The sequence below is a fragment of the Astatotilapia calliptera genome, chromosome 7, assembly GCF_900246225.1.
Source record: "Astatotilapia calliptera chromosome 7, fAstCal1.2, whole genome shotgun sequence".
Classification (NCBI taxonomy): domain Eukaryota; kingdom Metazoa; phylum Chordata; class Actinopteri; order Cichliformes; family Cichlidae; genus Astatotilapia; species Astatotilapia calliptera.
Window position 1 is genome coordinate 49,480,078 of NC_039308.1, and position 26,869 is coordinate 49,506,946.

At 39.6% G+C, this 26,869-nt stretch overlaps 1 protein-coding gene and 1 non-coding gene across 4 annotated transcripts in view; both read right to left on the minus strand.

Moving 5' to 3' along the window:
- srpk2 (SRSF protein kinase 2) overlaps positions 1-25,214 on the minus strand; it is a 71,513-nt gene extending 46,299 nt beyond the window's left edge. For 2 of the 3 annotated variants that reach the window (XM_026175329.1, XM_026175326.1), the window contains exons 1-2: positions 25,074-25,214; positions 24,797-24,863 (exon numbers count right to left, since the gene is read on the minus strand). In XM_026175329.1, coding sequence (XP_026031114.1) covers positions 24,797-24,863; positions 25,074-25,089 — 83 coding nt within the window. In that variant the 5' untranslated portion in view covers positions 25,090-25,214. The remainder of the gene's footprint in view (positions 1-24,796; positions 24,864-25,073) is intronic. The other variant, XM_026175328.1, reaches the window with a different exon arrangement.
- Positions 25,215-26,446: 1,232 nt separating this feature from the next.
- trnat-agu (transfer RNA threonine (anticodon AGU)) lies at positions 26,447-26,520 on the minus strand. Its single transcript has one exon. It is a non-coding gene; the product is annotated as a tRNA-Thr (tRNA).
- Positions 26,521-26,869: the final 349 nt, after the last annotated feature.

Consider the following 26,869-nt stretch of genomic DNA (forward strand, 5'->3'; position numbering starts at 1 on the left):
TAACACGGTTGCACACCTTTAATATCTCAGTGTTTTTTTAGGTCATCGCAGGGAATGTTGCAAATTAGTAAGCATGGCTGCTTTGACGTTACAGAATGTAATTAACTCTGCACCAGCCTGATGTCATAACTTCTTTTGTATGGCAATTCCATCAGGCTACTGCACAAACACATCTAGTTACTAAATGTATGGCTCTATGGGTAGCAGCTGGTTGGAAGTCGCCAGTTTTGTTCAGACCACATTAGCTACAATTATCAGATAGATGGCCATAAAGTTATCTATATTCATGGTTCCCACAGGACGAACTGCACTGAAAACTGACAGCTGATTTCTCTGAACTTCAGTATGTACCCTCAGCCCCGGCTGAAAATGAACTGGAATCACTTTGGTCATCACTTTGTTTTTGGACACTAACAGGGGTGATTTTACCGAAAGCTTAATTTGGAGTGAACAAAACGAAACATCTACTAAATGATGAATAACAACAAAACATGATCGTGCCATCACAGTACCATTCCACAAACATCGTTACAACCAAACGATCTGTGACTGATTTTATAGATGCTGCAATAAATGTGTTTTCTTAGTAAGCGGTCGAAACATCTGAGAGCCATCAGATGTATGAGAAAAAGAGGCCGAAAGAAAACCAGGAACACAATGATCCTCTTTCTCTCCCATCTCCATACAGTTCCACTTTCCCACATAAAAGGACTACATTAGGCACACATGTCTCAGAGCCAAACTATTGTCCTCATTCTCTGTGGATGTGGGCCAATGGGGGGTAAAGAACACTCTCAGACTCAGCGCATCCAGACAGCAGGAAGAATATTGAGCCGATATGAGAGAGCGCACTCAACTTTTTATTCACTTCTTTTCAATAACCATTTTTGTTTTTGTTTTTATGGTCACAGGAGGTGGGGGAGGGTAGCCGATGCCCACAGCAGAACAAAGGTGTAAGAGTATGACAAATAGGTTTACATACAGTGCACATATTTACCCACTCTGCCCACTATTGTTAGGTTATGCAAAGGAATGACTGTGAGAGGAAACCAAAGCAAAAGATTTAAGCAGGGATCACAATATCAGAGCGAATGAAAGGGTAATCATTTCCAACTATTGTAAGGCTAAAATATTTATTAATGCCAACAAATATTGGCAATCTGAAAAATCTTACAGGCAAAAACTTTAAAGTATCAGCAAAGGCTCAGCTTCAATGTGTAGATTTGAAGATGAAGGTGAGAATTTTTCAGTTTTCCCATAATTCTTATTATAGACCTGATGGTAAAGCTTGGAGTATAAAATACAGCATCCTAAATGATTCTAGGTAAATGTTTAAAAAACAAAGAAAAACATTAAAAATGTAAAAAACTTTTGTAGGTTTCAGCTTCAGTGACAAGATCAGTGTCCTTTTCTTGTTTTTCTTTCAGGTGCAGAGCTTTGAAGTTACAGGCTGATCATACAAAACAGGCAAATTGGAGATGGCAATATAGTGACTTGTATTTTTATAACTTTTAAGGGATACATACAACAGACTAATTTTTTTAAAAATGAATAATGATCTGTTAGTACCTACATTTTAAATGTTATATATGAACTGTGTCATTAATCCATTTTAAGCAGGGTTCCTTTAGTGACCAGACCCCACCGATCCTTTAATGACTAAGTACTAAACAGTCCCTATTTTGTATCATGTGGTTATTTTCCTTTCATACATGTCTTTCTGAGCTGTACACATTTCCACAGTGGGGTCAGACCACAGAGAAATTCATGGGTGCCATCACTTCTAAATTCTCCTAAATTTGATGGGTCCATTGGTACAATCCTGATGTCACCTCTTCATTGAAATAAGTCTTATGTAAGGCATGTATACCTTATTCAAGTAAATCACACATTAACACCTGAGTACACACACACACACACACACACACACACACACACACACACACACACACACACACACACACACACACACACACACACACACACAGTAGTATTTCACTCAGGGCATCAATCTGCACACTTAAAGTCTGATTCTTGTTCTATTTTCAAAAGAAGAAGGAGCAAAAGAAGAATAAGAAAGAGGGAGAGGGAGGGAGATGATGACTCTCATGAGCAGATATATTTTAGGAGCTGGTATTGAGGTTGCTGGGAGCTATCTTTAAGCGGCCTACTTCTACTCACTGCTTGGTGAATACTGGGGAGAGAAAAGGGGTTTATATAGGCAACACACTCAGACGTAGACACACACTGGTCTTTTTGCAAATTGCTTCTGGACATACAGTATGCTAAAACAGAGGAATACAGACAGAAGTCAGAGCAATCATATACACAATAAGCATATTCATACACAATGTGCACCATACGTGCGTGGTGGGGGTATGTGTGTGCATGCTAATGCAGGCGAGTGATATGCTGTTACTTTAACAGTGACTGTGCTTTTTGTGTCAGCAGGCTTGTTTGTGTCTGCAGAAACACCGCCCCCAAGTGGAATCACACACACAATCACACACACAAAACAACCTGTCCATGAGTGTGACAGTATGGATGTTTAGACCAGCTTGCAAACTCTAAAGAAAACGTCCAAGTGCCAGAAACTGCAGTTCGTCTAATGACCACCTGAGGCTGACTCCAAAAGAAAGCCAGTACACACATATTTAAAAAACAGTTTGATCTAAAAGAAAATGAAAATGGCAAAATATTATTTTTCCACATATGGCAACTCGGTATAAGCTTATTCGTAGTATAATGTATTGTGTTTTGTTGCGTATCTGAAATTTTCAGAACTAAATTAAAAACCGTGTACATATAATTGATTTATTTTTATTACCAATAACACAGAATAACAAGCTAGTTCTGCTTTGAAACAGAGCTATGCAGATTACTTTGAAAATTGTGTTTGTGCAAATGAATAAAATACAAAGTAGCCAATTTTACTGAGCTGTAAAACATAGCTAGAGCTCAAAGTAGAGCTCAATAGCTTGAAAGAAACAGTAAGCCTATCCCAGCTCAGTTTGGCGTCGCGACACATATTCATCCTTTCATTCTTCAATTGTATAACTTGTAGTAATGCATGACTAAATAAAGATTCAAATGTTAAACTTCCGTCACCTCCATATTTGGATTCATTTGTTTTTCTTTTGTTGGAGACACAGCATAAGAGCTGCGTGTAACTCTGTAGCTGCAGTTCTGTAACCCCAGTGTTTGCTGAAAACTTAGCACTCTGTCCTCTTGTCCAAATATAGTAACTCCTGCTTCCGAAAAACTGAAACCATGGAGGCTGAAATGCTAACACTGTGGCTTCAAGCTTTGCCCAAAGCCAATGGGTGACGTCACAATGGCTATGTCGAATTTTTTATATGCAGTCTATGGTTTGGACCAGTTGGAGCCTCCGATCCGCAGTTGTGCAGACTGCCATATGGATCAGACTCAAACTGCAACACGTGTCAAAAATAAATACAGGAGCGTTGAGCTTCACATTTCCTGCTGCCTAAAGAACTAGATCACAAGTAATTTACAATGATGGGTGAAACACACAAACTGTAAAGTTTCTTTTTTTTTCCTTCCATTGTTTTTTTGGTTTTTTTTGGTAACAGAAAATGACTCATATCTGCAGACCTGACAATGACATCAAAGGTAACTCTAGCTCAAACAACCCTGAGATTCTGGGTTGAATCACCTTTTTTATTTTTAAATAAGCAGTGTAGGACATAAATGACTCAAACATCAAACCAAGTGATATGAATTCATATCATTTGAATAACCTTAGACTTATGTGATCATTTAAAAAAAAGCTGTAAATTAACAATGCAGAACTCTGCTTATTGTTTAAATGAACTTTAAGATACTTAAATAAGCAAGTCAGGTGAAAGAAATATTGGAAGGGTAAAATGAGGTCTAGCGTGGTAATCACAAACGTTATACAGCAGGCCTGGCAAAATCGCTAGCCCGACGTCCCGGAGCTAGCGATATCTCCGGTCGGGCGACCAAAATCTATCTCAGCCCCACCCGTCGGACTATCATATAGCCTGACCGGCTATCGCTAGCAATTTTGCGAGTAAAGACTATTTTCACAAATGAGAGTCCAGCTCACTCAGAAAAGCAGAGCACAAGTTGACCTATTAATACAGGCGATGGCTCTTTGTTACTTAAATTGAAGCCTGACTGATACAGTGTTTAAGAGCAATACCAACGCCAATATTTGGTCAGTGAAAATCTCATATATCGGCTGATGTCTTATCTTTTTTTCTTTCAGACACACACAACTAGGGCTGCCACGATTAGTCGACTAGTCACGATTACGTCGACTATCAAAATCGTCGACGACTGATTTAATAGTCGACGCGTCATTTGAAGCTTTGTAAGATCCCAAAAGCAGGAATAAGTAGCAGGATTTAAGAGTGTAATAACGGACTGAAACAGAAGATGGCAGCACTGCATGTACAAGGATGCCAGCTGCCGTTAAACCCCGAAGAAGAAGAAACTGTGTCCCAGAATTCATAGCGCGGCCCAGCGCAGTTGTCAACAATGGCGGCAGCTAGTTAGTTTTAATATTACTCTTATTATTCTTTCTGGGTCACAAAATAAACGTTTAACATATTTTCAGGCGAGAATGTAGCTGTGTAAACCTCAAATATCTGCTCAGTTTATCAGGACACCACATATTTTCAAAAGCGCTCTGACGTTTTCGGAGACGTCTGTTACCCACTAGCTCGATAGCTAGCCGGGGGCCATGAGAGCACCGGACTCCCGGCAGATCGTTTTCAAACCCACCGCCCTACTCAGGTTAAACATATACAAGTCACTTAGATAACTTAAAAATGTTATTGTTTGGCTTTTTTCAGTATTTTATTTGTTCCTGAGTAAATCGGCTGAGTTTATTAAACTCCACCGAAACAATCTGCACATTTAATTAGAATTCAATTAACTATCATCTTGTCTTTATTTTTAGTTAGCACAGACCTTAAACACTTAAAGCTGTAAGCTAATGATAGTTATATAAGAGCAGATGCTGCTGGTGCAATAAGCTGTACTTTTACGTTCAATGGATGATGATCTGATTAGTCGACTAATCGCAAAAATAATCGGTGACTAGTCGACTATCAAAATAATCGTTTGTGGCAGCCCTACACACAACATAAATAGATTTCTATAACTTTTGTTATGCATAGATAATATGGATATGCAGTTGCCAAATAATCTTGTTTTACTGTCACGTCATGGTAGGGCTGCTCGATTATGGCAAAAATGATAATCACGATTATTTTCACTGAAATTGAGATCTAGATTATTTGACGATATTTATTTAACCCTTTAAGACCTACTATAGAACCAAGTCCGCCAGACCTTATATTATTTTTTTACATGTTGTAGTGCCATTTGTGGGAGCATTTCAAGTTGCTAAATAACTGTTATAGCCCATATTTTAATAATATGTATGCATTAAGTCCATAGTAACTACATTAATTGCAAAAAAGTGCAATAAACTACAAAAAAATTGAAAATCGTTTTTGTTTTGTTTTTTTACATATATTTCTACTTGGAGAAATTTAAGAGGTTTATCCCTCAAAACTTTAAATACAAAAAAATTGCAAAAAATAGTTTACAACAACAGGAAATTTATTTTGAGTGTCTTCATAGTTTTATTTTGGAGATACACCAATTTTTATATACTGCAGGAAAAACAAAAAAAAAACAATCCTATGATGCAAATTTGCAAAGAAAACAGCATGTGCATCAAAATAAACTATTTCCAGCAGTGCAATTCGAGTTCTAAGCATCCCAGAAACTATTCAGAAAAGTCAAACATGACCAGTATAGGCTTTTAAGGCCTACAAGTAAAAAAAAACTACATTTCCGTGAAAATGACGTCACTTCCGGTTTCGGCCAGGAAATGGCGGACATGCGACAGTTCGCGCTGACGTCTGTTTCACTGTGGGAAGTGTTACGAACAGCTGATCGGATCGGCAAAGCGTGTTTCTGGAATATTATGTTTTTGTTCCTGCAAGAGCTTTTTATGCAATTTTTGCAAAGCTTTATGTGGAAGGAAACCGTGACCGAGGACAAGCTGATGGCATCAGATGTAAGTACAACTCCTCTGGTTTCATATGCAAAACAAATTATTGCGCTAGCTTACGCGGTTCCGGTTCTACAGGGATTTAAAAAATAGTTACACAAAACGGAGCGTGCTGCTCTGACCGGCTTTAAAGGGTTAACAGTGACTTTAAAAAATAATATAAAATAGTGTGCAACACCACTGAAGTTTTTTTGTTTTTTTTTTACCTCTCTTTTCAACCAACAGCAGTCACTCTCCTCTCCAAATAACTTCTGCTTAGCTTTCCGAGCTTCCCTCGGGTCCTCTTAATCAGCGGTCTCCAACCTTTTTTGTGCCACGGACCGGTTTATGCCCGACAATATTTTCACGGACCGGCCTTTAAGGTGTCGGATAAATGAGGGAGGGGCTAATAATCGGCTCAGTCATTTTTGATGATCGTTGAAAGCCCAGATCGTAATCGTGATTAAAATTCGATTAATTGAGCAGCCCTACGTCATGGCATTTCTCCCATCTCTTCTTGACTTTTTGAATTTTCAGTTATCAGCTATTATATATGCAGATACTGATATCTCACTACATTAGTTGGGCTCTAATTCAAATAATAATCAATATAAACATAATCAATTGGCATCACCAAGTTCAAAAAGTCTTTTTAAGGGTTGCCTGGATCATGTATTCACATATAAGATATGTACTGTTTAAATGGCACAGCAAGCAGTGTCAACAACAGCATGCACATCACAAATGCAGTAGAATTATTTTAAAACTAAGCCCTGTTCCGAGACATTTGGACTCCTCATGGGTTTGGATCTTGCCTTGAACCTCCCCCCCACCCCTATTTTTCTTCCTACTCATCTCCCATCATGTTTTTTCCAGTGAAGTGAAAAAAAGTGTACAGCTCCTTCCCACTACATGCACACAAACACAGAGAGCAGCACGCTGGTCAGGGCAGAATGCTTGCAATTCCTCCAAACATACAAAGGTAAGCAACTTGCACTTTCTGTGCCTCATTACCCGGAGAAAATCCAAACACTAGACTGATCTACCTGCTCCTGTACGTTTGGGAATCTGTACTTGCAATTTGTAAGTTATATGGTCATAAATCCCTTAACAGCGCCATGTTGTGGGAACAAAACTTAAAACATTCATTTTTTTTTGGTATGAAAGGTTGAAGGTAGAGCTGGGCGATATGAGATTTTTTTCATATCACGATATGTTTTTTTCATTTCAGGCGATAACGATATCTATCACGATATAAGCCAAATAACTATATTTGTAAGATTTAAATGTGCCGTTGCTCACAAGTAAAATGTGAAATAATCAGCAGCTTGTTTTTATTTAAATATTTATTTCCCATAATAAGTTCAACAGGGTAGATGTAAGGAACATGAGACTTTTTTAGATAAATAAAGGCAAATATTGCAAACTACACAAAAGGCAGCCGCTAAAGCGTTTAAGTTTCAAAATAGAACAAATGAAACAGACTAAATTGTCAATTCCACTTAGAAACAAAATATTAATTCTAAAAATAAATCTTAGTTTGTTTTACAGAAGAACAGACAAAACTGACTAACTTTTGTCAATATCAAATAAACTGAGAACTAAAAGGAAATTCTCAATCTCTCCTTGTTGTATAGCTGAGCTTTTCAAACAGTTTTAACAGTTACTTTAGTCTGACAAAAGCCGAATGACGAATTAGCGCTTCCAGTCAGAGACTGAGGCTACGTCCACACGTACACGGGTATTTTTGAAAACTGAGATTTTCCGTTTTCGTTTTAAAAAATAATCCCGTCCACACATAAAGGGAGAAATGAAGGAAAACGCTGCTATGAACATGCCAAAGCAGCAGGTGGCGCTAGATTCCTAACCGTGCAGAAATGTTGGCCAATCAGAAGTCTAGAAGCCTCGGTGGGAAAAAGTAAACAAAGCTGGGGCATAGAAGCAGAACCGAGTCGTATGTGTGGACGGACAGTAACTGTGTGTATATGTAAGCATTTAAACACTGCAGAGAGTAGAATTAACAGTATTGTAGAAATTCATTTCACCGAAACAATAACGTGGCGCACAGTGTGACGCATGCACCAGTTTATTGTATTTCCAGACTTGCTTTCGGCACAATTTACAGTGCACGCTACTCTGTTTTTTGTCAGACTTGAAATAGCCGAAATACCTTCACACTACGGAACTTCTATGGCTCTTCCGTTCGACAATCTCTCCGGCGTTGGAACCATCATCTGTTTACTCTTCGGTCACGCTCGGTTGATTTCTCTAGTCGGCACACTCATTTCCTCCATTACCCGCTGGCTGCTTCCCAAACAAACACACGTGCGGCTTGGCACTTGTGCTGTACGTAACAAGTCACGTGACGTGACGCTGCGGCTGTGATTGGTTCGGCTCTGCGCTACTTAATTTGGATTGGCTGACCTTTTTTTTTTTTTTTAAGAGGACAAGAGCGGCGAAGTCTATCGCGATAGTTTAATTTCTCTATCGAGTAAAAGTTATATCGCGATACATATCGTTATCGTTCTATCGCCCAGCTCTAGTTGAAGGTTAGGCTGATGGTTAGGGCTGAGTGTGTTAATGTAATGGTTCGAATAAGGACCAGGAAACCAATGTAAGTGTGAAGGGATGAAAACAAATCACAAAAAAACCCCACGGCTCTGTGTGGTTTTCTTAGAGCTTATTAACTAAGCGGTGCCTGTTTATTTAATGAGTGAGCAACCTGTGACCTGTCTTCCTGACCTCATCTGCCTCACCAGATGGAAATTTAAATAGATTGTATCACATGTGGGGTTGGGTAACACTTAACACCAGCCTAACCCACAAAATGGCTAACTTCATGTTTTTTAACGCCCTTTTACCACGCTAATTACGGAAAGGACAAGGACTTTAAATAACAACACTTATTGAAACAAAGATGCCAGCGTGATCAGTGTACTGCTGCTGCTGCTGAAGGAGAGAACTAACTGGTAAATTTAAGGGGCCCCTTTAAAAAAAAACAAAAAAAACCCTGAACATTTTTAGTGGTTTTAAGGGTTGAAAGACACTTTATGAATCACACATTCCTCTTGTCCACAAATAAATACTGCATGTTCCACATTTGGTGAGATAAACAAAAGATAAATGCTGTTCAGTGATTTACAGTGTGGCAAAAAACAGGAGAGGTGGTAGTAGTGTCTACAAAGAATCCATTTACCAAAGACCAAAAACTCAAACATGGATGCCCTCTACTGGACATAACTAGGATTGCAATACTGAGAAGAAAACCTGCCGACAATACACTTTTCACTTGATAGCAGGAACTCGTGATGGGATACAAGGAACCAGGGAGAAATAAAAGCAACACTTTGGGAGGTGATGGAAGGATACACAGCCTGTATTGTTAGAAGGCAAGGGGAATAGAAGAAACCAGCTTGGCCTGCGTTTCTAACTGCACAGCGTTGTTATAACAACCATGCACTAGAGAGTGGATGTGGCCACTACTGAGCGTTATGTCAACACAGTGATTAGGATATTTCCCCTTTGTTTATTGATTATTGAAATGGTTATTGCCATGATGTCACTGAAACTGTCAGCGAATAGTGGACAAATGTCTTTGTCAGAAAAAATGTGCCTCACATGACCTATGCAAGGAATTGGAATAATTTAAGAGAGATATGACTTCTGTTTAAACTCAGCCATGTGCAAAATTGACCATGACGCTTCCTGTCATTAGTTACGTTTTACTGGCAAGAAGACAAAACCACAAAACCGTTTAACAGATAACTGGCAGCTCTAAGTTACAAGAAGGAACACACTACCAGAAAAAAAAAACATTATCCTTTTCACACAATAGCAGCCATGCAACAGTAATAAATAAGATATTAAAAAATATGAGATTTATGACACAAACTTGCTTAAAAAATGTTAGAGCAACCTGAAGAATAACCAACCTACAATAAAATGAGAAATTAAGCAAGAGGAATATAGCTAAATCAGAATTAAATAGAAAAAATTGCTACAAAATATAATAAATCATAAATTAATAACAATTTAAGAGGTTATAATATAGTAATTCAAAAATCCCATATATGCTGCTTTCCACACAGACAGAAATACCACATTTAATACATTTGTGCTCGGGAGCAATTCCGATCTATAGGAATATAACCAGAATACAACCAGCTCGCAAACAGTTGAGTCACAGTTATGTTCATTGACAAAGGCCGAGTCAGTCTAATGGCAACATGCTGGCAGTCTGTCTGCATTTGTAAATTAGAGAACAAATAAGTTATTTGCAAACCTTTGACAATCTCTCTGATGATTGCAGTCAGTCCAAGTCAGACTGCAACTGTTTGCACAAAGGTTGCTTCTTATCAGCCGAACCATGCAATTGGCTTGCGATCAAAGGTGACCGCGAGTGTGCATCACCCCAAGCTCTAGGCAGCCATTCAGTCACCACGAGTTACAATCGGTAGCAGAATGTGAAAAGGTAAGTGTGTCCAGTCTTGGAAGGTTTTTCCAGTTAAGCCAGTTAAATCATGTTTACATCAGATGGTGGTGCATGAGATGAGCCCTCTTGTTCATAGTATTGCACGAGTATTTTAATTTATTTAATAAAATCTGAACATTTGATGCCCATGTTTCAATACAATAACATCACACAAAATATCACAATACTAAGCTGTGTCTATTCTTTCCTCCACCCCTGCTAAATAGGCTCTTTCAGCTGTACTCGCAGATATACACATAAAAAAACTGTAGTTTAAATTTCTTACAGTGGAGTGAAGGATAAGCTACACTGCCTCCCACCTATTTATTCAAGACAACACTGCTAAATACAAGCTATACACTACTATACAGATGCTTATGAAGGTTTTTTGGTGACACACTAAATTAGGACACCAGACTGCTCAGTATGGCCAATTATTCAGTGTTTACAATAGCAACAGAAGTCTTGATCGAAACCCGCTGATGCACAGACTGTGAAGGACACACAAATACACATGAGTATACACACATTCTCCAGAGATGTGGGTTAGTATGCTGAGGCGATACCGGGGCAAACAAATAACCTTGTGGCTAGACTGCAAACACAAACAGCGAGTGCACTAGACACAAGCAATTGAATAGCATAGAAATGAGTATTGATTCTGCTCCCTTCTACATACATGCTACATATTATCTGTAATTATATATCAGGGAATAGAAAAACATTTTATATGTTGTGCTCTCAACCGCATTGTCAGTACGAGCAGCATCTTGGTATCTCATCATCATCGCTTTTGCAGTTTCTTTTAACTGAAGCTGTATCACATTTTCCATGAGGCTTTGGGTTGGCCGTTTCCTATTTTTAAAAAGGGGGCAATTACTTTAAATCACTGTGTGGTTTATGTTGTGCAAAAGCTATCAAGCAAGCACTAAGAAGCGATAGGAGGAGCCAGACTATTCTTTAAAAAAAGGGGGGTTGGGCATTAGTTGATCTGCTGTATCTAGAACCACAGGGTTTAACAGACGGCATCAACAACAGTTTGCAAAAAACGGTGCGAGACAGCGAAATTCAGGGTTGTGATTTCTGCTGGGGATACTTACTACTACTTACTCGCCAAAATATTCTGCAATTATTCTGCAACCTTTTTTTACTCTAAGATGTCTTTAAGTAACCCATCTAACTAATCAAGTCCAGAGATTTCTTTTTTGTTTTTTAAAATACTGACAAAAATGTTTACGCACTCATCAAAGTTGCCTCCAACTGTAACCTCATACCTTCTGTAATTAAGCTAGCGGAAGGGTTATTTGCAGGGGTGTTTTTTGCGCTGGGTTTTGATTTCCAGGCCAAATACTGCCTGCCCTGTGTGCTTTTTGAGAGTTGTTGGGGCCTGGCTGTATACAAACTACATACAGGGGAGGGGGGCATTCTAAAAAAATTTTTTCATTTATAGTTCCTAAATTGCTACCAGCATGAGAGAGAATAAAAAGCTACACAAAGTCATTAGAATACAATTCCGATACATTTTCATGGCTAACCATGTCAAAACACGGCTCTGAGAAATTAACTATGCCTTGAGAGGCTGTAGAGTGCACAGTATGCAGAACCTGCATTTTAATTTAGCTTGTGAGGAGAAACACCCAAATGGCAGCATATGTTACACTTTTTAAAAAGGGGAAATAAAGCTGTGAACCAGATCAGGTTCTGTCTTCACAAGTCTTATTTTTCATCTAATCTCTAATGAGGTATGTATTTCTCAGACAGACTACACTGAGAAACATCACTTTCAGATGTATCTGCATGCAAAAAAAAGGACTAAAACAATAATAATCGTAACTTTTTGAGGAAGAAAGAATTTCTGCTATTCATAAGAAGCAGCTCCTCCTTTCCAGTTAGCCAGGAGGTGGCAGTGGAGAGTGACTCTATGCTGTTTCCAACCTCTCCAACTGTGATAAGCTGCTGCCCTCACAGAATTACATGCGCTATTAATGACTTCAGTCTTTACGTGATGACCCCCTGGCGAGGAACTGCGGTGCTGGACCACGCTTTGTGAGCATTAGACGAGAGGCTCAAATCCTTGCCTCTGAGCAAATCCTATTTGGACCACACACACTAAAGTTGAGAATCCCTCCTTTTAATTCGCTCTTGTTCTTCTCTCCTTATTCAGCCTGATCGACTCGGTAGATTTACTCGGATCTTGTGCTTTCCTGGCTAATGCTCCCGGAAAGCAGGAGGAAAATCTTTAAAGAGCTCAAACTCCCACCAGCCAGAAAAACAAAATTCACCCTTTATTCCCCCTGCAGCAAACCACTAGATGAGATGCAGTTCATATAATTACAACCGATTGCAGCAGTGGTCAACTCACAAGTGTTGCCTTGCTGTCACAATTTAAAAAAGCAACAACCCCCCCCTCCAAAAAAAACCCTTTAACATGGGGGAGGATCAGAGGCATCGAAACCCAACACACTTTGCCCACTAATAGCAGTTGAAAAGGTGAGTTGAAAGAGCGAGCTGCTTTGCAGGAGTTCCTACTCCAACGCCTACTTCTACATTCAATTATTCTGTCAGTCAGCAATAACAGAACCACTGTGGCCACCGGGGAGAAAATGGTTTCCATTCACACACACACACACTACAGAGGAAAGAACCAATATCATATTACAATTCAGTATGTAACAATGAATGACCCGTTGAGACGGCATAGCCAGTCTCTTAGACAGCACAACGCCGAGCAGCACATGACAAGAAATGCGTTTGCATTTTCTACATGACATTCACGTGTTGCCTTATCTTGACCCCAAAACAGATACTGTATATTTAAAAATGGACCTCTTCCAATTTTTAAGTAGTGTGTCAAAGTCTCGAGTCAGCTCCCCCCAAACGTCTTTTTCTTTTTTTTCATTAAGCCTTTGTTAAGGTCTTTCAAAGTTGTACTTTTGACCCCTGCAATAGTAGATGGTGGATTTGAACCCAGAACCTTCTTGCTGTGAGGCAACAGTGCTGACCGCCTGATTTTGATTTTTAAACAGTCAGTAGCAACAGGTCTGATGGAGTGATGAATCCAGATTTGAAATTTATGGTTCAAATCGTCAATATGTATGGAAAAAGGCAGAAGCATCACTAAAACATGGCGGAGACTCTGTCATGGTGTGAACTGCATTTCTGCCAGTGATGCAGTGCCATCGGGAAAGTGTCTGATTAGCAAAGGGTTCATTCTTCAGAAGCCTGGAGAATTATTCCTGAGCTCATTTCTTTCAAGAAATTACAAGTAAACTTTCCTAATAGAGCTCAGGCTGTGTTGAAGAATAAAGGCTTTGACTGTGACTTTCCAGTCAAAGTTCCTTTTCCTAGCAAAATATAAAGACATTAAAAAGAAATTATAGAGAAAGAAATTATAGAGGGATGACTCAAGGCTTTTCCTTCCTAAGAGCTGTATAGCTAGATGGGCCTGGCCATGATGGACAGTAGGTAATTAATTCTGCTTTAAAAAGAAAAAAAAAGGTAATAACACATTTTAATCTTTTGGCGTAGACTCTGGTTTATACATTCGCCTAACAAAAAGATGCCCGGTTCTCCCAGAAGGAGGCACAAATCTGTTGGGTGTTGCACCAGGAAGGGCATCCAGCACAAACACCTGCCAAATCAACTATGGACTGCTATCTACTTTGGATCCCTTGGGAGTAAGAGAGCAGCTGAAACTAACTTATACAACGTTGACTCTGGAGAAACAGCACAAATAATACATAAATACAGTATTAATGGAGACAGCCTGTATGTAAATGAAGATACTGGGCTTTCCAGTCTGTGTCTACATTGACCTGTGTGCTGTCTCCCATGTGGCCAGCACAGCAGCTTTTACTAAAACCCTCATTTCCTGCCTGCAGCCACCCTGTGGCATCCTCTAATTCCCCCTCTCACTTCCCTTACTCACTTTCTCCATCCTGGGCTTTTCTGTTGCTACTGGTGGACCAGACACAAGCTCTCCTTTTCACCCTCGCGGTCCCTTTCCCTCCTCACTTACGCTCTCCCATTATTTTTTTGCTCCACCTCTCTAGCTTTCTGCATGGTTCTCAGCATTTCTTTCTCTCCCTGTTTCTACATGCAGCTCACATGCTCAGCTCTCAGCTCCAGTCGCCCAGGCAGGCCAGAGTATTGATGAAGCTGAGCTGTACAAATCTGCCTCCCAGAAGACTGCTCTCTCTCACACATCTATACAACACATTACATACAGGTCATCAACCCACAACTGCTTCCTAAACTAGAATAATTGGACAGCTCTGAGACACACAGCCACTGGGGTTCATCTACAGAGGAATGGTCTCCTGGCATCCCCAGAAAATCAATTAGGTTTATTAACAGGTAGAAAGTCCACTCCATAACTCTTGCTTATTACTTGTAGTATAAATATTGTTTATTATGATAGCAGGCTGATCTTAAATAAGACAAACGGATAATAAATATAAAAATATCTCATATATCAACATTATGGGAAGAAACAAATCATCTGTTGATATTTTTGAACCTCTAAGCTTTCAACATTAAAAGGCTGAATATACACCAAAATAAAATATCATCTGAATCAGTGTTATCCACTATGTTGATTTCTATTATACTATATAGTGTTTACCCACAGACGTGGCTTCTGAGTTTGAAAAGTTAACCTGATGCAGTGCATTAAACTTGTTTTCTGTTCCACAGTGGTTTAAAGTCCTTTTTCCAGATGAAAATACATTTTGTATTGCATTTGGAGATCAAAGTTCTAGAGTCTGAAGGAAGAATGGAGAGGCTCAGAGTCCAGGGTGTTTGAAGTTCAGTGTGAGTTTGACACAGGTTGTGATGATTTGGGGTCCTCTGCTGCTGGCAGTGATGGTCGCTTCACTGTCTAAAGTCATTGCAGCTGTCAACTGGGAGATTTGAGAGCACTTCACGCTTCCATCTGCTGACAAGCTTTATGGAGATGCCGATTTTCTTTTCCCGCAGGACTTAGCACCTGCATACAGTGCCAAAAATACAACCAAACGGTTTGCTGACCATGTTATTACTTGTTGATTAGCCACCCGACACCACTGAGCTGAACCCCACTGAGAATCTGTAAAGTATTGTCAAGAGGAAGATGGGAAACATCCAACCCAAAAATACAGACAAGCTGAATAGTGCTATCAGACTACCCTGGGCTTCAGTAACACCACAAGCAGATCGCCTCCACTCCACACTGACGCAGTAATTTGTGGAAACATGCCAACTAAGTGTAACTGAATCTAATTTTTAGAACATGTATTAGAAATCCATTTTTGATCTAAGGAAACATTCTTGTAATTCGAGATGCTGGATTTCTGATTTTCATGAGCTATGAGCCATAATCATCAAAATTAGAATAAAAAAGATTTTCACTTTAAGTGTAATGAATAGATTATATGAAAGTTTATCTTTTTGCATTAAACAATAAAACACACACACACCTTTCAATATATTCTTTTTTTTCCCCAAGATTCACTGGTATGTCAAATATCCAAGAAAACCAGAATAACAGCAGCCTGACGTTGGTGAACTTTAATACAAGAACCAGGGTGTGCACTATTAGGCTAGTGGTTAGTCATCTCCTTTCACGCTTGCTATCTAACAATGGGAAAATATTTTAAAAAAAATATTTGAAATAGAAATGAATGTGCATGTTCAATATGATAAATGGACTGGTTCATATATAGTGCCTTTCTACTCTATTTGAGCACTCAAAGCACATTATACTACATGCCTCCTTCATCCATTTGCATGTGCACTTTTTTATGCCTAAGTGCTTTCTATCTCACACACATTCATACTCCAATGGATGCACAGGAGAGGAACTTGGGGTTCGGCATCTTGCCTGACCGTGCTAAATCATAACTGAGGTCATGCTTCTTCAGGGATGGTTGCAAATTTAAGTTTATGTGCACTTTCTTGGCATGCAAACTGGAGCAGCCAGGGATCAAACCAACAACCTTCGGATTAGTAGATGACCTGCTCTACTTCCTGAACTACAGCCACCCATTATGTAAATAATGGTTATTTTTTCATACTTCCATGTTATAACACTGAAATGTAACCTTTCTGTATGCATTACATACTGTATTTGAGTAAACTCCAAGTTCATCTTGTGTCCTTAGACCAGAGAATAAACACTGTACATCCCAATAAGAATATTAGCATTTAGATTCCCTATTGCCAGTCTGTAAAAACAAAAAAAAGTTATGACTACTGAATGCTATTATACTGGAGTCACTTTTCACAGTCAACAACCTGTAAGCCTTGGTATGCTAATCCAGCTCCACTTAATGAAAGAGGTGATTCACAATGAGCCCAAGCAGCTGAAACTTGCAAAGGCTCGGTCATCCTCTAACAAGCTTACTGGCAATTTTTTTCTATTCTTGGACCTTTATGATGTCATAAAAACGGGGCAGAGTGGCAGTCAATCAGAAGAAAGTTGGTTTAAAGGGAGATGATCTTTATTTATCTTATCTCGGTGAAGCCCCTGAGTTTATCCTGTCTTAAACAAGCTCATTTTGCTGATAACATGCAAAGTCAGTCTATAGAGTCAGTGAGAAAATGCATGCAGCCAGATCGATTTTAATCCAGGCAACTTTAAGCCACAGGATACAGTGAAACTGGTGAGTAACAAATGGCAGGCCCAGGGTAAATCAACATGACATCATTATTCAGCAGTCACCAGTTAGGCATCGACTCTGCACAGCCTTTCTTCCAAACAACTCTCAGCCGATGGTGTTTATTTTAGGCAATGGTCTAGACTTAATAACACAGAGAGAGCTGAACTGAGTAAGCAGGTATAAGTTAAAAAGATTTAAAACAACTACACTAATATTTATTGAGCGATGGTAAATTAGTGTCAGATATTTTCATACTAAATTCTCCAGGTAGCTTGGAAGCAACATCTCAAATTTTAATTGCTCCTGTTGCTTACTTGTGAAGATTTGATATTGGGATTTGTCACCTTTTTTCAACAGCAAATTAGGTGTTCAAGGCTAAACTGCGATTTTCAACCGTATGAACAGTGTCACTAAACCCTGCTATAAATGTTGCCGTGAGATGGAATCAGTCTACAATCAGTCTAATATCTGTCTGCAATTGAATTGGGCCAAGTTGGCAATTGCATCCAATCTGTCTCTGATAATACAGGAAACAACTGCAGCAAATCATTCAAAAACCCATATCTGTTGCACTCTATATAGACAGAAATGTACATTTCACTTTTACATTTGTGATGAGGAAGCTTCCTGCTCCAAAGGAACACAACCACAGTGCAACCAGCTGAGTTGTGCTCAATGGCAACGATTAATTCAGACTGATAGCAACACATTGACAGTCTGGCTGCATTTATAAATTAGAAGGCAGTTATTTGCAAACCTTTAACTAACTCTCTGTGAGTGATTGCAGTGCACATCAGACTGTAACTGTTGCAAAAAGGTTGCCTTATATCAGGCAACCTGCACAATCCCCTTGCAATCAAGAGTAGTTATGAATGTGCAAACACCCTCAAATTCTAGGCAACCATTTAATCACCGCAAGGTGCAATCGGTCACAGAACGGGAAAAAATTCTATACAATCACCAGGCAGCCACCGACGTTTTTGTTGATGCAAGGAGGTCGCTTGTCTGTTTTTACTTTTGTGACTGAACCATTACTTTGACTGAATTAGGAGGCAGTTTGTCAAGCTAAGTGTGTTTTTTTCCAGCTGAGCAGCTTTAATTTCATTTTTCTCGTCTAACCTTATCACAGGATGGAGGAGCATGTTCATAGTATACCCTGAGCACACATTTATTTAATAAAAGATCAACATTTGGTGTCCATCTATCAATACAATACTGCAACACAAAATAGCACGCTATTATCCTGTACTATGCACTCGTATTTGTTTCCCCCACTCCTAGTTATAATGGCTTTATAACGACAATAATGGGTTTATACTTTAAGAAACTGTGAATTGATTAGACATATATTACAAGCACTTGACAGATTAATCAATAGTAAGAGTACCAGATCTGCTATAAGAACTTTTTTCTTTTTTAAAGTTATACTGCTCCACAATCTGGTAATCTAGACCCTGCACACAAAAAAGTCCTGCATCTTTGTTCTCTGACCTGGGCCTGATTTGGGTGAGAAAAAGTCAAATTAGTGAACAAAGTCAATACAAGAAAACTTTCAAGACTCCACTATCCATCTTTCTCACACACAGAAAACCAGTAGTCCAATCAGTCAGGCTAAAAGAAAGGAAAAACTGCTGATCAAAGAAAACAGTAAGATCGGGTTACTCTGTTCATTTGATAACCTGAACCTCAAAGGGTCACAAAAGCAAAATCCAGATGATAAAAACTTGAACTTAGTGTGAACTTTCTTTAGTCTGCAACCAATATGAAAGTATATCCACCTACAGACGTCTCACATTTTCACACACACATGCACACACACACACACACACACACACACACACACACACACACACACACACACACACACACACACACACACACACACACACGTAGTCAATACTGTGTTGCGTTAATGGATAAATCCAATAAATAATAGCACTGTGTTCGCATTGGCCAGGCAGGCCTGGTACATGACAAGTGATAAAAGCTTGGAAAAGACTTTGAAGGCCAGAGTTGTAGCTGCAAGGCCAATACATCGGTTTCTTTGCTCCACAAATACGCTGCGCCGAGCAATTCACTCAAACATGTGACTGAGCCAGTTCTTGTGTTGATGGTCTTTAAACATCAAAGCAACACTGAGCATGTGGTTTCTCACACATCATGGTTTTGTGTGAAAAAAATATGCACATATTTGTTTCTGAGTCAATGAGAAGACAAAAGTCTCAAATGCATTGCTGAATTGCAACATTCCTCCTGTCAGTATCTGATCAACAGTGAAAGACAAACAGCGAGATGGACATCGTCCATTAAAAGACCATAATGAAGTGCAGTAAATAAAGTCTTTAAACAGATAGTTTATACTGCCTTAAAGTTAAATGCATGTATTTTCCTTCCGCTGTATATGTTTTTCAAATAAATAAGACTTCCACTGTAAGGCTACACTTAACACAAACAAATTGACATGTATTGGTAATCCTGACCTAGTTCACCTAGTTGAGACTGATAGCAAACGAGAGTTGCACCAACGACAACATACAGCTGAAGCTAAGATCTTTTGCAGGTATTTGATCACAAACATCTTTAAGACCAACATTAATTTATTTAAGAAGACTGACAATGATTCTACTACTTATTTCAGTCTGCATATTATAAGGCTAAGATACAGAAAGGGTCGACTTTGCATCTGATTTGCCAGCGATTATGACTGCCAAAAATAATAAATAAATAAAGACGGCTAACTCATACTGCCCCACAGACTGTGATAGTAAAAAAAAAGGTTAAGCCTTGCCTTATAACTGATAACTGATCTGTGGAAAGTGCAAAAAACACTCCTGTGCATCAAGTGAAACACACAAAGAAAATGCATGAATACATCTCATAATCTCATAATAAAGGCTGTAAAACGTTGCAGTGCAGCCGTTAAGGGACCCTACAAATACTTATGTCAATAATAATAAATAATAATAATTAACACTCTTTTGATTATAAGTATATTTGTCCCTTTTTACTCTTTTTACCACCAGAGAGGGAGACACACGGCCCCTCATCTCACTAGCAGCTGAAGAAGTTGGCGTTAACAACACTAATAGCAGTGACCCTGTAGCCACACCAGCTGTCTGTTATCATTAAGGTAGCAGCTAGCAGCTATGGCTAATAATAAAATGATAAGGTTAATGTGGGAGATAAGCAGTAAATGTTATCAGTCTTGCTCATTCGCAATGTTAACAGGCAGTGTTAAACGGAAAGAGAGACAGACAACTTAACAGGATAACCCAGACATCTATTTCTTGAAAGTGTCATGTTTCTCTTAAGGACACAGACTGATACAGAGAAAACCCCACCAGCGGCTAGACGGAAACAGTAGTAGTCTATCCAAGCTGCCATAGGCTGAGAGGCGGAGTACACCCTGGACAGGTCACCCCTCTGTCACAAAAATAAGACAGAGAGGATTCACACTCATATTCACACCTGTTGGCAATTAAGAATCACCAATTAACCTAACTCTATGTCTTTGGACTGTGAGAGGAAGCCAGAGTATCCGGGGAGAACATGCAAGCTCCACACAGAAAGGCCAGATGGCAGATTTAAACATCAGGGCCTTCTTGCTGTAAGGTAACAGTGTTAAACACCATGCTGCCCTGATTGTGGATCACTGTGCTGAATACTTGGTCTCAGTTTCAAATTTGGTACAACCATAAACACCTCGTAACCTCACCGCTGGGTCCTTTTTATACAAACCTTCCTGTCCTTGCTTATGTTTCCACTTGAATTAGTTCAAACAAAGGACGCTGTATCTGCTTAAATTTCAAAGACATCAAAGTCAAGTGACAACGCACTGCTTACATAAAAGTAGCACAAATGAAATTTTACTATTTATCTACGTTATTAAGGCTCAAGATAAAAGGTGTGTTTGTGAGTGTATGTGAGTTGTTGTGGTTTCTAAACAGAAAAGCCCATCTCAAACGGCAGAAGGCAGAAGATGGGAATGGATGTGGATAAAAGTCCATGAAAACGCCATTTAAACAGGAGTGTAAATCTACCAAAGAGAAACCGAGAGAGAGACTGTGATTGTGCTTGAGAGTCTGTGTATGAGCTTACTTTGATTCAACTGTGACCCTGACCTGAATAAGCATCTCATTACAGGGATGGATAAATGGTTGTATGAATAAATGGATGGATGCATGTGTGACCTATTTTTTTTAAAAACACCACGTGAGAGAAAGAGCACAAGATCAAGAGACACAGACAGTGAGATAAAGACATAACTGCTTCTGACAGACGTCAGGGATCAAACAGTTTACATTTATATATTTTAATTTCACTCTGACACTTTGTTTGCTGACTCACTTTAATACCTTCTAATATTTCCTTGTTTTATTTCGCTTTCAAATATTTTCCTTTAGCAAAATCTGTTCTCATTTTATTAATAATTATGGTAATCTTGCTCTTTTTATTAACATTTGTACTTAATTAGCTCAATTTTTTTTAACAGAGCTCCTTCTTTCGTTTAGTTTTTATCTTATAAAACAATTTAGCTCTTATTTAAGAGACAGAAGCTTGTCAGTCAAGATAGGAAATTGCTCATCTACCTCTGCTCCAGTACCCTATTACATCCACACAGGCTCCACTATGGGACCTCTCTTATTTACACATGCTTTCCCTCGGCTCGATTTTTAAAAAATATAAGACTGCATCTTGCTGTTATGCAGATGACACACAACCTTACCTACTCGTTTCACAAAGAATGGTTGGTTGAAGAACCTGTTCAGCTGTGTGGAGAACATCAGATCCTAGATGCCAATGAATATCATTCAGATGAATGATAAGAAAAGTGAAGTGATCATTTTTGGACCAGCTTAGTTTCCAGTATCAGCTCTACTCTTGGTCTTCTGTGTGCTAATTTTCAAAATCAGCTTACAGATCTACGTGTTTTATTGACAGTTTATTGAATTTTAATAAACAAGAGAAAAAAGGCTGTGAAAGGCAGCTTTTACCATCTTAGATATATTGCAAAAGTAAAGTCATTGTTATCCCCAGTAGACCTCAGCACAATAATCCATGCATTTATTATTTCTCGACTGGACAACTATAATGCAGAACATCTTTTCTGGCTCGCTGATTACTAGTGAAAAAAAAAAGAGGTGTTTCTACATTTTTACTCTTTGTTTTTTAAGCCATTAATGGGTTAGCCCCACATTACATTTCTGATCTGCTTATAACACATTCTGCCTCCAGACTTTGGAATAATATCCCATTTCAAATCATATCTATAATAATCTGAATTTAAAGACTCATGGTTTTTTAATCCTTGCTTTTAGTTCGTTCAAAGTTTTTTTTAAATGGTGTGTAAAGTCCATGTTTATTTTATTCCTATGTTTATCCTTGCCATGTAATTCCCAGTGTTTATTTCCCTATTGACTCTTTGTTCCTCTAATATATTCCTGTATAGTGCAATCTGATGATATCAAATGCAAAGCACTTTGTGCCATTTCCTGTTATTTAGGCTGTTGTGCTCATACATTTTTTTTCTTTTTTGGCTGTTGTACTAAAGGAATGTGCTGCTCTACACCATCATCAAGCTGCAGTGTATACTGTCAAAACTGTTCTATATTTTATAAAGCTTGTTATCAATCATTCACCCTGATAGAGAATATAAACTGTGGAACTGATGACCTGTATGATAAACTACATTAGTGAAAATAATTTCACCATGTCAGCTTTTTTTAAAATCAGAAATGATCAGAAATGCAAAAACCTACTGTAAGCATGTAAAAATACATGCTTTTCACACTTTTACAACTAAAGTTTAATAAAGAAGCGCTGGCAGTAAATCAGTCAATAATAGCACGCCAGATTCAGGAACTGGCACCTGCGTAATCTGATATGTAACCATAAACTGAAGCACAGATGTGCCAAAACATGTTTGAGGCACACTTAACACTTCACACAGTGTGATCAAAAATTAACCACATTTAATCAAGCGTCAGGGTTTCTTGATCGCCAAGTATTGAAAGTATTACATAACTGCAGCATCTCTAAAGGGATATTCTACAGGTCAGAGTGCAAAGGAACTCAGCTAAATTCTTTTTTTAAAATAAATAGTTTGTTTATATATTGTGTTTCTTCCAGATATCAATGCCATAAAAGTGTAGTTCGTTTAGAAATTCATTTAGAAACATAAAAGTAACTAATTTAGAAATTTATATCACATAATGAAGGTATTTTTGAGGGGAACGCATTACATTAAAACAAACAACTGCTGTCACATCTGTTAGTGAGCTGATAATAGCCAAATATTTTTTAATAACTAATGCATTGTCTGAGCAGTTTATTGAGCAAATATTTTGTTGTTGCAGTATCTCAATGTTGTAATATACTGCTTTTATGTTCTTATATTTGGGGGGGGATCTACTGAATTTTGAGGAATATTATTGTTGATTAGCCTCCAAAGAAAAATGCTAGCTACAATGCTAGCTACAGAGTGGAGGGGTTCTTTTCAGGGGTTTTTTTGTTGGTTTTTGTTGTTGTTGTTGTTGTTGTTGTTGTTGTTGTGTGTGTGTGTGTGTGTGTGTGTGTGTGTGTGTGTGTGTGTGTGTGTGTGTGTGTGTGTGTGTGTGTGTGGATGGATGGATGGGGGGGGGGGGGGTAGTTTAGGTCCTTTCACCATTGCAGCATTTAAAGGGCTAAAGGCGAGCCAGCATCCATTACAGGACACCTGTAGGGCCATTGCATGAGTCATGTTTTATTTACAAGACAATTATGGAGTCTGTTCTCTATTTTCTTGGAACATCTGCCTTTATAAACGTCTATTTTTGCGCACATCTGGTTTCACTATGACTGTCCAGGTGTTTGGGACATTCCAGCACATTCCAGCCACCAGCAGCCACCCTGGGGTGTCTGCACCGTTGGTATCACCTAATTGATGCCTTCTTCGGCTGCTGGTGACGTCGCTCCAATAGCGTAACGCCATGAAGAAAGCCCCCCACTCTCTCCACTCCAATTCACATGCACTTTACGCAGCCACTGCGCTGCTGGCACGCCAGCCTCGGTTGCAACTACTCACGCCGGCAAAATCACGCCGAACTGCGCGTGCACCCATACCGTAAAGCTGCCTGGCAAAACCAGGAAACAACGCACCGGGAGAGCCAAGAAAAGTTACATAACACCATGCCAGAGACTCCCCACACGGGTTAGGCGATGTAAGTGGGCGTTTACTCCGTGCCAGTCTGGTGCTGCCATCGCTAAAAAATAAAACGGAATTGAGCCGTGACATCTGTCAATCCTCGCTTTGAAACCCTAGTTTTAAAAAAATCTACCAAGAAACCATCTGTGCTGGAAGCTCAGGCATGCAAAATAAACTACACGAGTATGTGCAGGCTGTAAGCGGTGCAGGACCCAGTCGTTTTGGGGGAATCAGGTGGAGACCCGGGGACCACACCGTCCACATATAATGTAAGTGGTAACTCGAAACACTCCACGGGACCCCGCCTGTAGATGAAAATACCAGCCCGTGCCATATGTCCACGGTCATACCGCCGACGCACCGGCAAGCAGCGCTTGTGTCACACAGAGAGGGACCCGCTGTCAGTAAACAAACACTTCACGTCCACACTTCCCCGCTGCCGCCCCGCTTACCTGCGATGGTGACCCGCTTTATCCTTCTTCCCCTTCGGCCTCCTCTTTCTAGCCTGGATGGCCATCACTGCCGGTCCGAGGTTACATTCATTCACAGGCACAGACGAGTCCGGGGAAGGGTGTAGGAGGAAAGGTGGCGGTGGGGGAGAGAGAACAATCACACATCATCAACGAGGCTGGATGGCGTTTAGCATACCCTCAAGGGCTACGTACAACCATAACTTCCGCCACCAGGAGTGGGTTAGCGTAGCTAAGTTGGAGGATGAGTTATACGCACCTTTCCTGGAGCTCATGTTTCCTCCTCTTCCCTCAGCAGGAGCGGGCAGCACGGCGGCAGCAGCAGCAGCCAGGTCCCCCTGAGTGTCTCAGAATCACTCTCTCACTCACACTAACCCCTCTGCCGATCGATGACATGCACGCCCTCTGTCGTTTCAAACAGGGGTCTGCAAGCAGACCTACGCGGACCAGCGACACACAAAATACTCTGGGTGTAACAGCATCTTATTTTGCAGTTTAAAATGGAAAATATATTTATTAGAACCGTATAAGCTTTTGTGTAATACACACTGGTAGTGATGGTGTTCATTCAGGGAATAATGTTAAATGATTGGAATGAGGAGCTGAACCGAACTGCTGGTAGTTCATAAAAATACAGCATATAAGCAGACATCTCATTTGAAAAAAAAAACCTTCATAATGTACTTGCTATGTTATTGCGTGTTCACATGCTAGTACGAGGTGTCGGCTGTATTTGTGTATGATTGTTGTTACAGTCTATGTTCTCCTCTTGGCCAGATCACTCTTTGAAGAAGAGATTGATTCTTTTATTAACCAAGGATTTAAATCCTTGGTTTTAACCAAGGATTTAAATCCTTGGTTAAAAAAGGACGGATTCCAACCCACTTTAATGGATCCCAACCCAGGTAAAGTGGGTTGTAATCCATGTTAATCCATGATGCGACTGGTGACGGTGGACACCATGAACTCACTGTTATGTTCAGGGAATCAGTTTGAGATTATTTCAGCCAGGTCCATCCCTTTATGAGGGATCAAGTCGGGAACAATATTCAAGTATGCTGACATTACAGTAAAGCATGGTTGGTACGAAGTGGCCCAAAGTGCTCTAGGAAAATATCCCCTACTGTTACACCATCACCATCAACCTGAGCCATAACATTTTGTCAGTCTCCTGTCGCTCAATCACAGTGAGCTTATGGGAATTTTAGCCTCAGTTTCCTACACTCCGCTGACAGGAGTGGCACCGGTAGTGATCTTCAGCTGGTGTAGCTCATCTGCTTCAAGGTTCAACATGTTGTGTGTTCAGAGATACTCTTCTGCATGTCTTGATTGTAGTGAGTAGTAATTTAAATTACTCTTGCCTACCTATCAGCTCAAAGCAGTTGGCCATTCTCCTTTGACCTCTGACATCAACAGTCACTGGATATTTCTTCTTTTTATGGACCTACAGATGATTTGTGGGAATGTTAATATTTTCCAAAATCAGCTATAATCACATGATTTGGTATTCTGGAGAATTAAACTGTTTCATAAGCTCTCCATGTTCCCTGACATCAACCCTCTGTGTTTGTTAACAAAGAGGTGCTTTAATGACACGACTGCAGCATGAAGCTTTCTCCTGGCGCGCCGAAAAGGCACCGCTGGGATTCGAACCCAGGATCTCCTGTTTACTAGACAGGCGCTTTAACCAACTAAGCCACGGCGCCGTTGTGCAACGTGTCATAGGCGCAATGGCGCAACGATCAATGTAGGCAATATTGCCGAAGAAAATAGAGTTCAATTTAAAACTGGCTGTGCCATAAAATAATACACAGCCAGAGATGCTGTAAAAAAAACACAGAGGTTAAAATGCATGTAAGAGCCGTTAAATTTACATTTTACACATTAGTACAGGACTCGGTGCTAAAGGCGTACTAAGCATACAGTGGACCACCTTTACAGGCTACACAACAAACCGAAGGACAAACTAGCCACTTCAAGCCACACCATGCATCATACAGTGATACACTCATACATGGATAGTGCACTGTAGCCACAGCAGTAAACGTGCAAAAA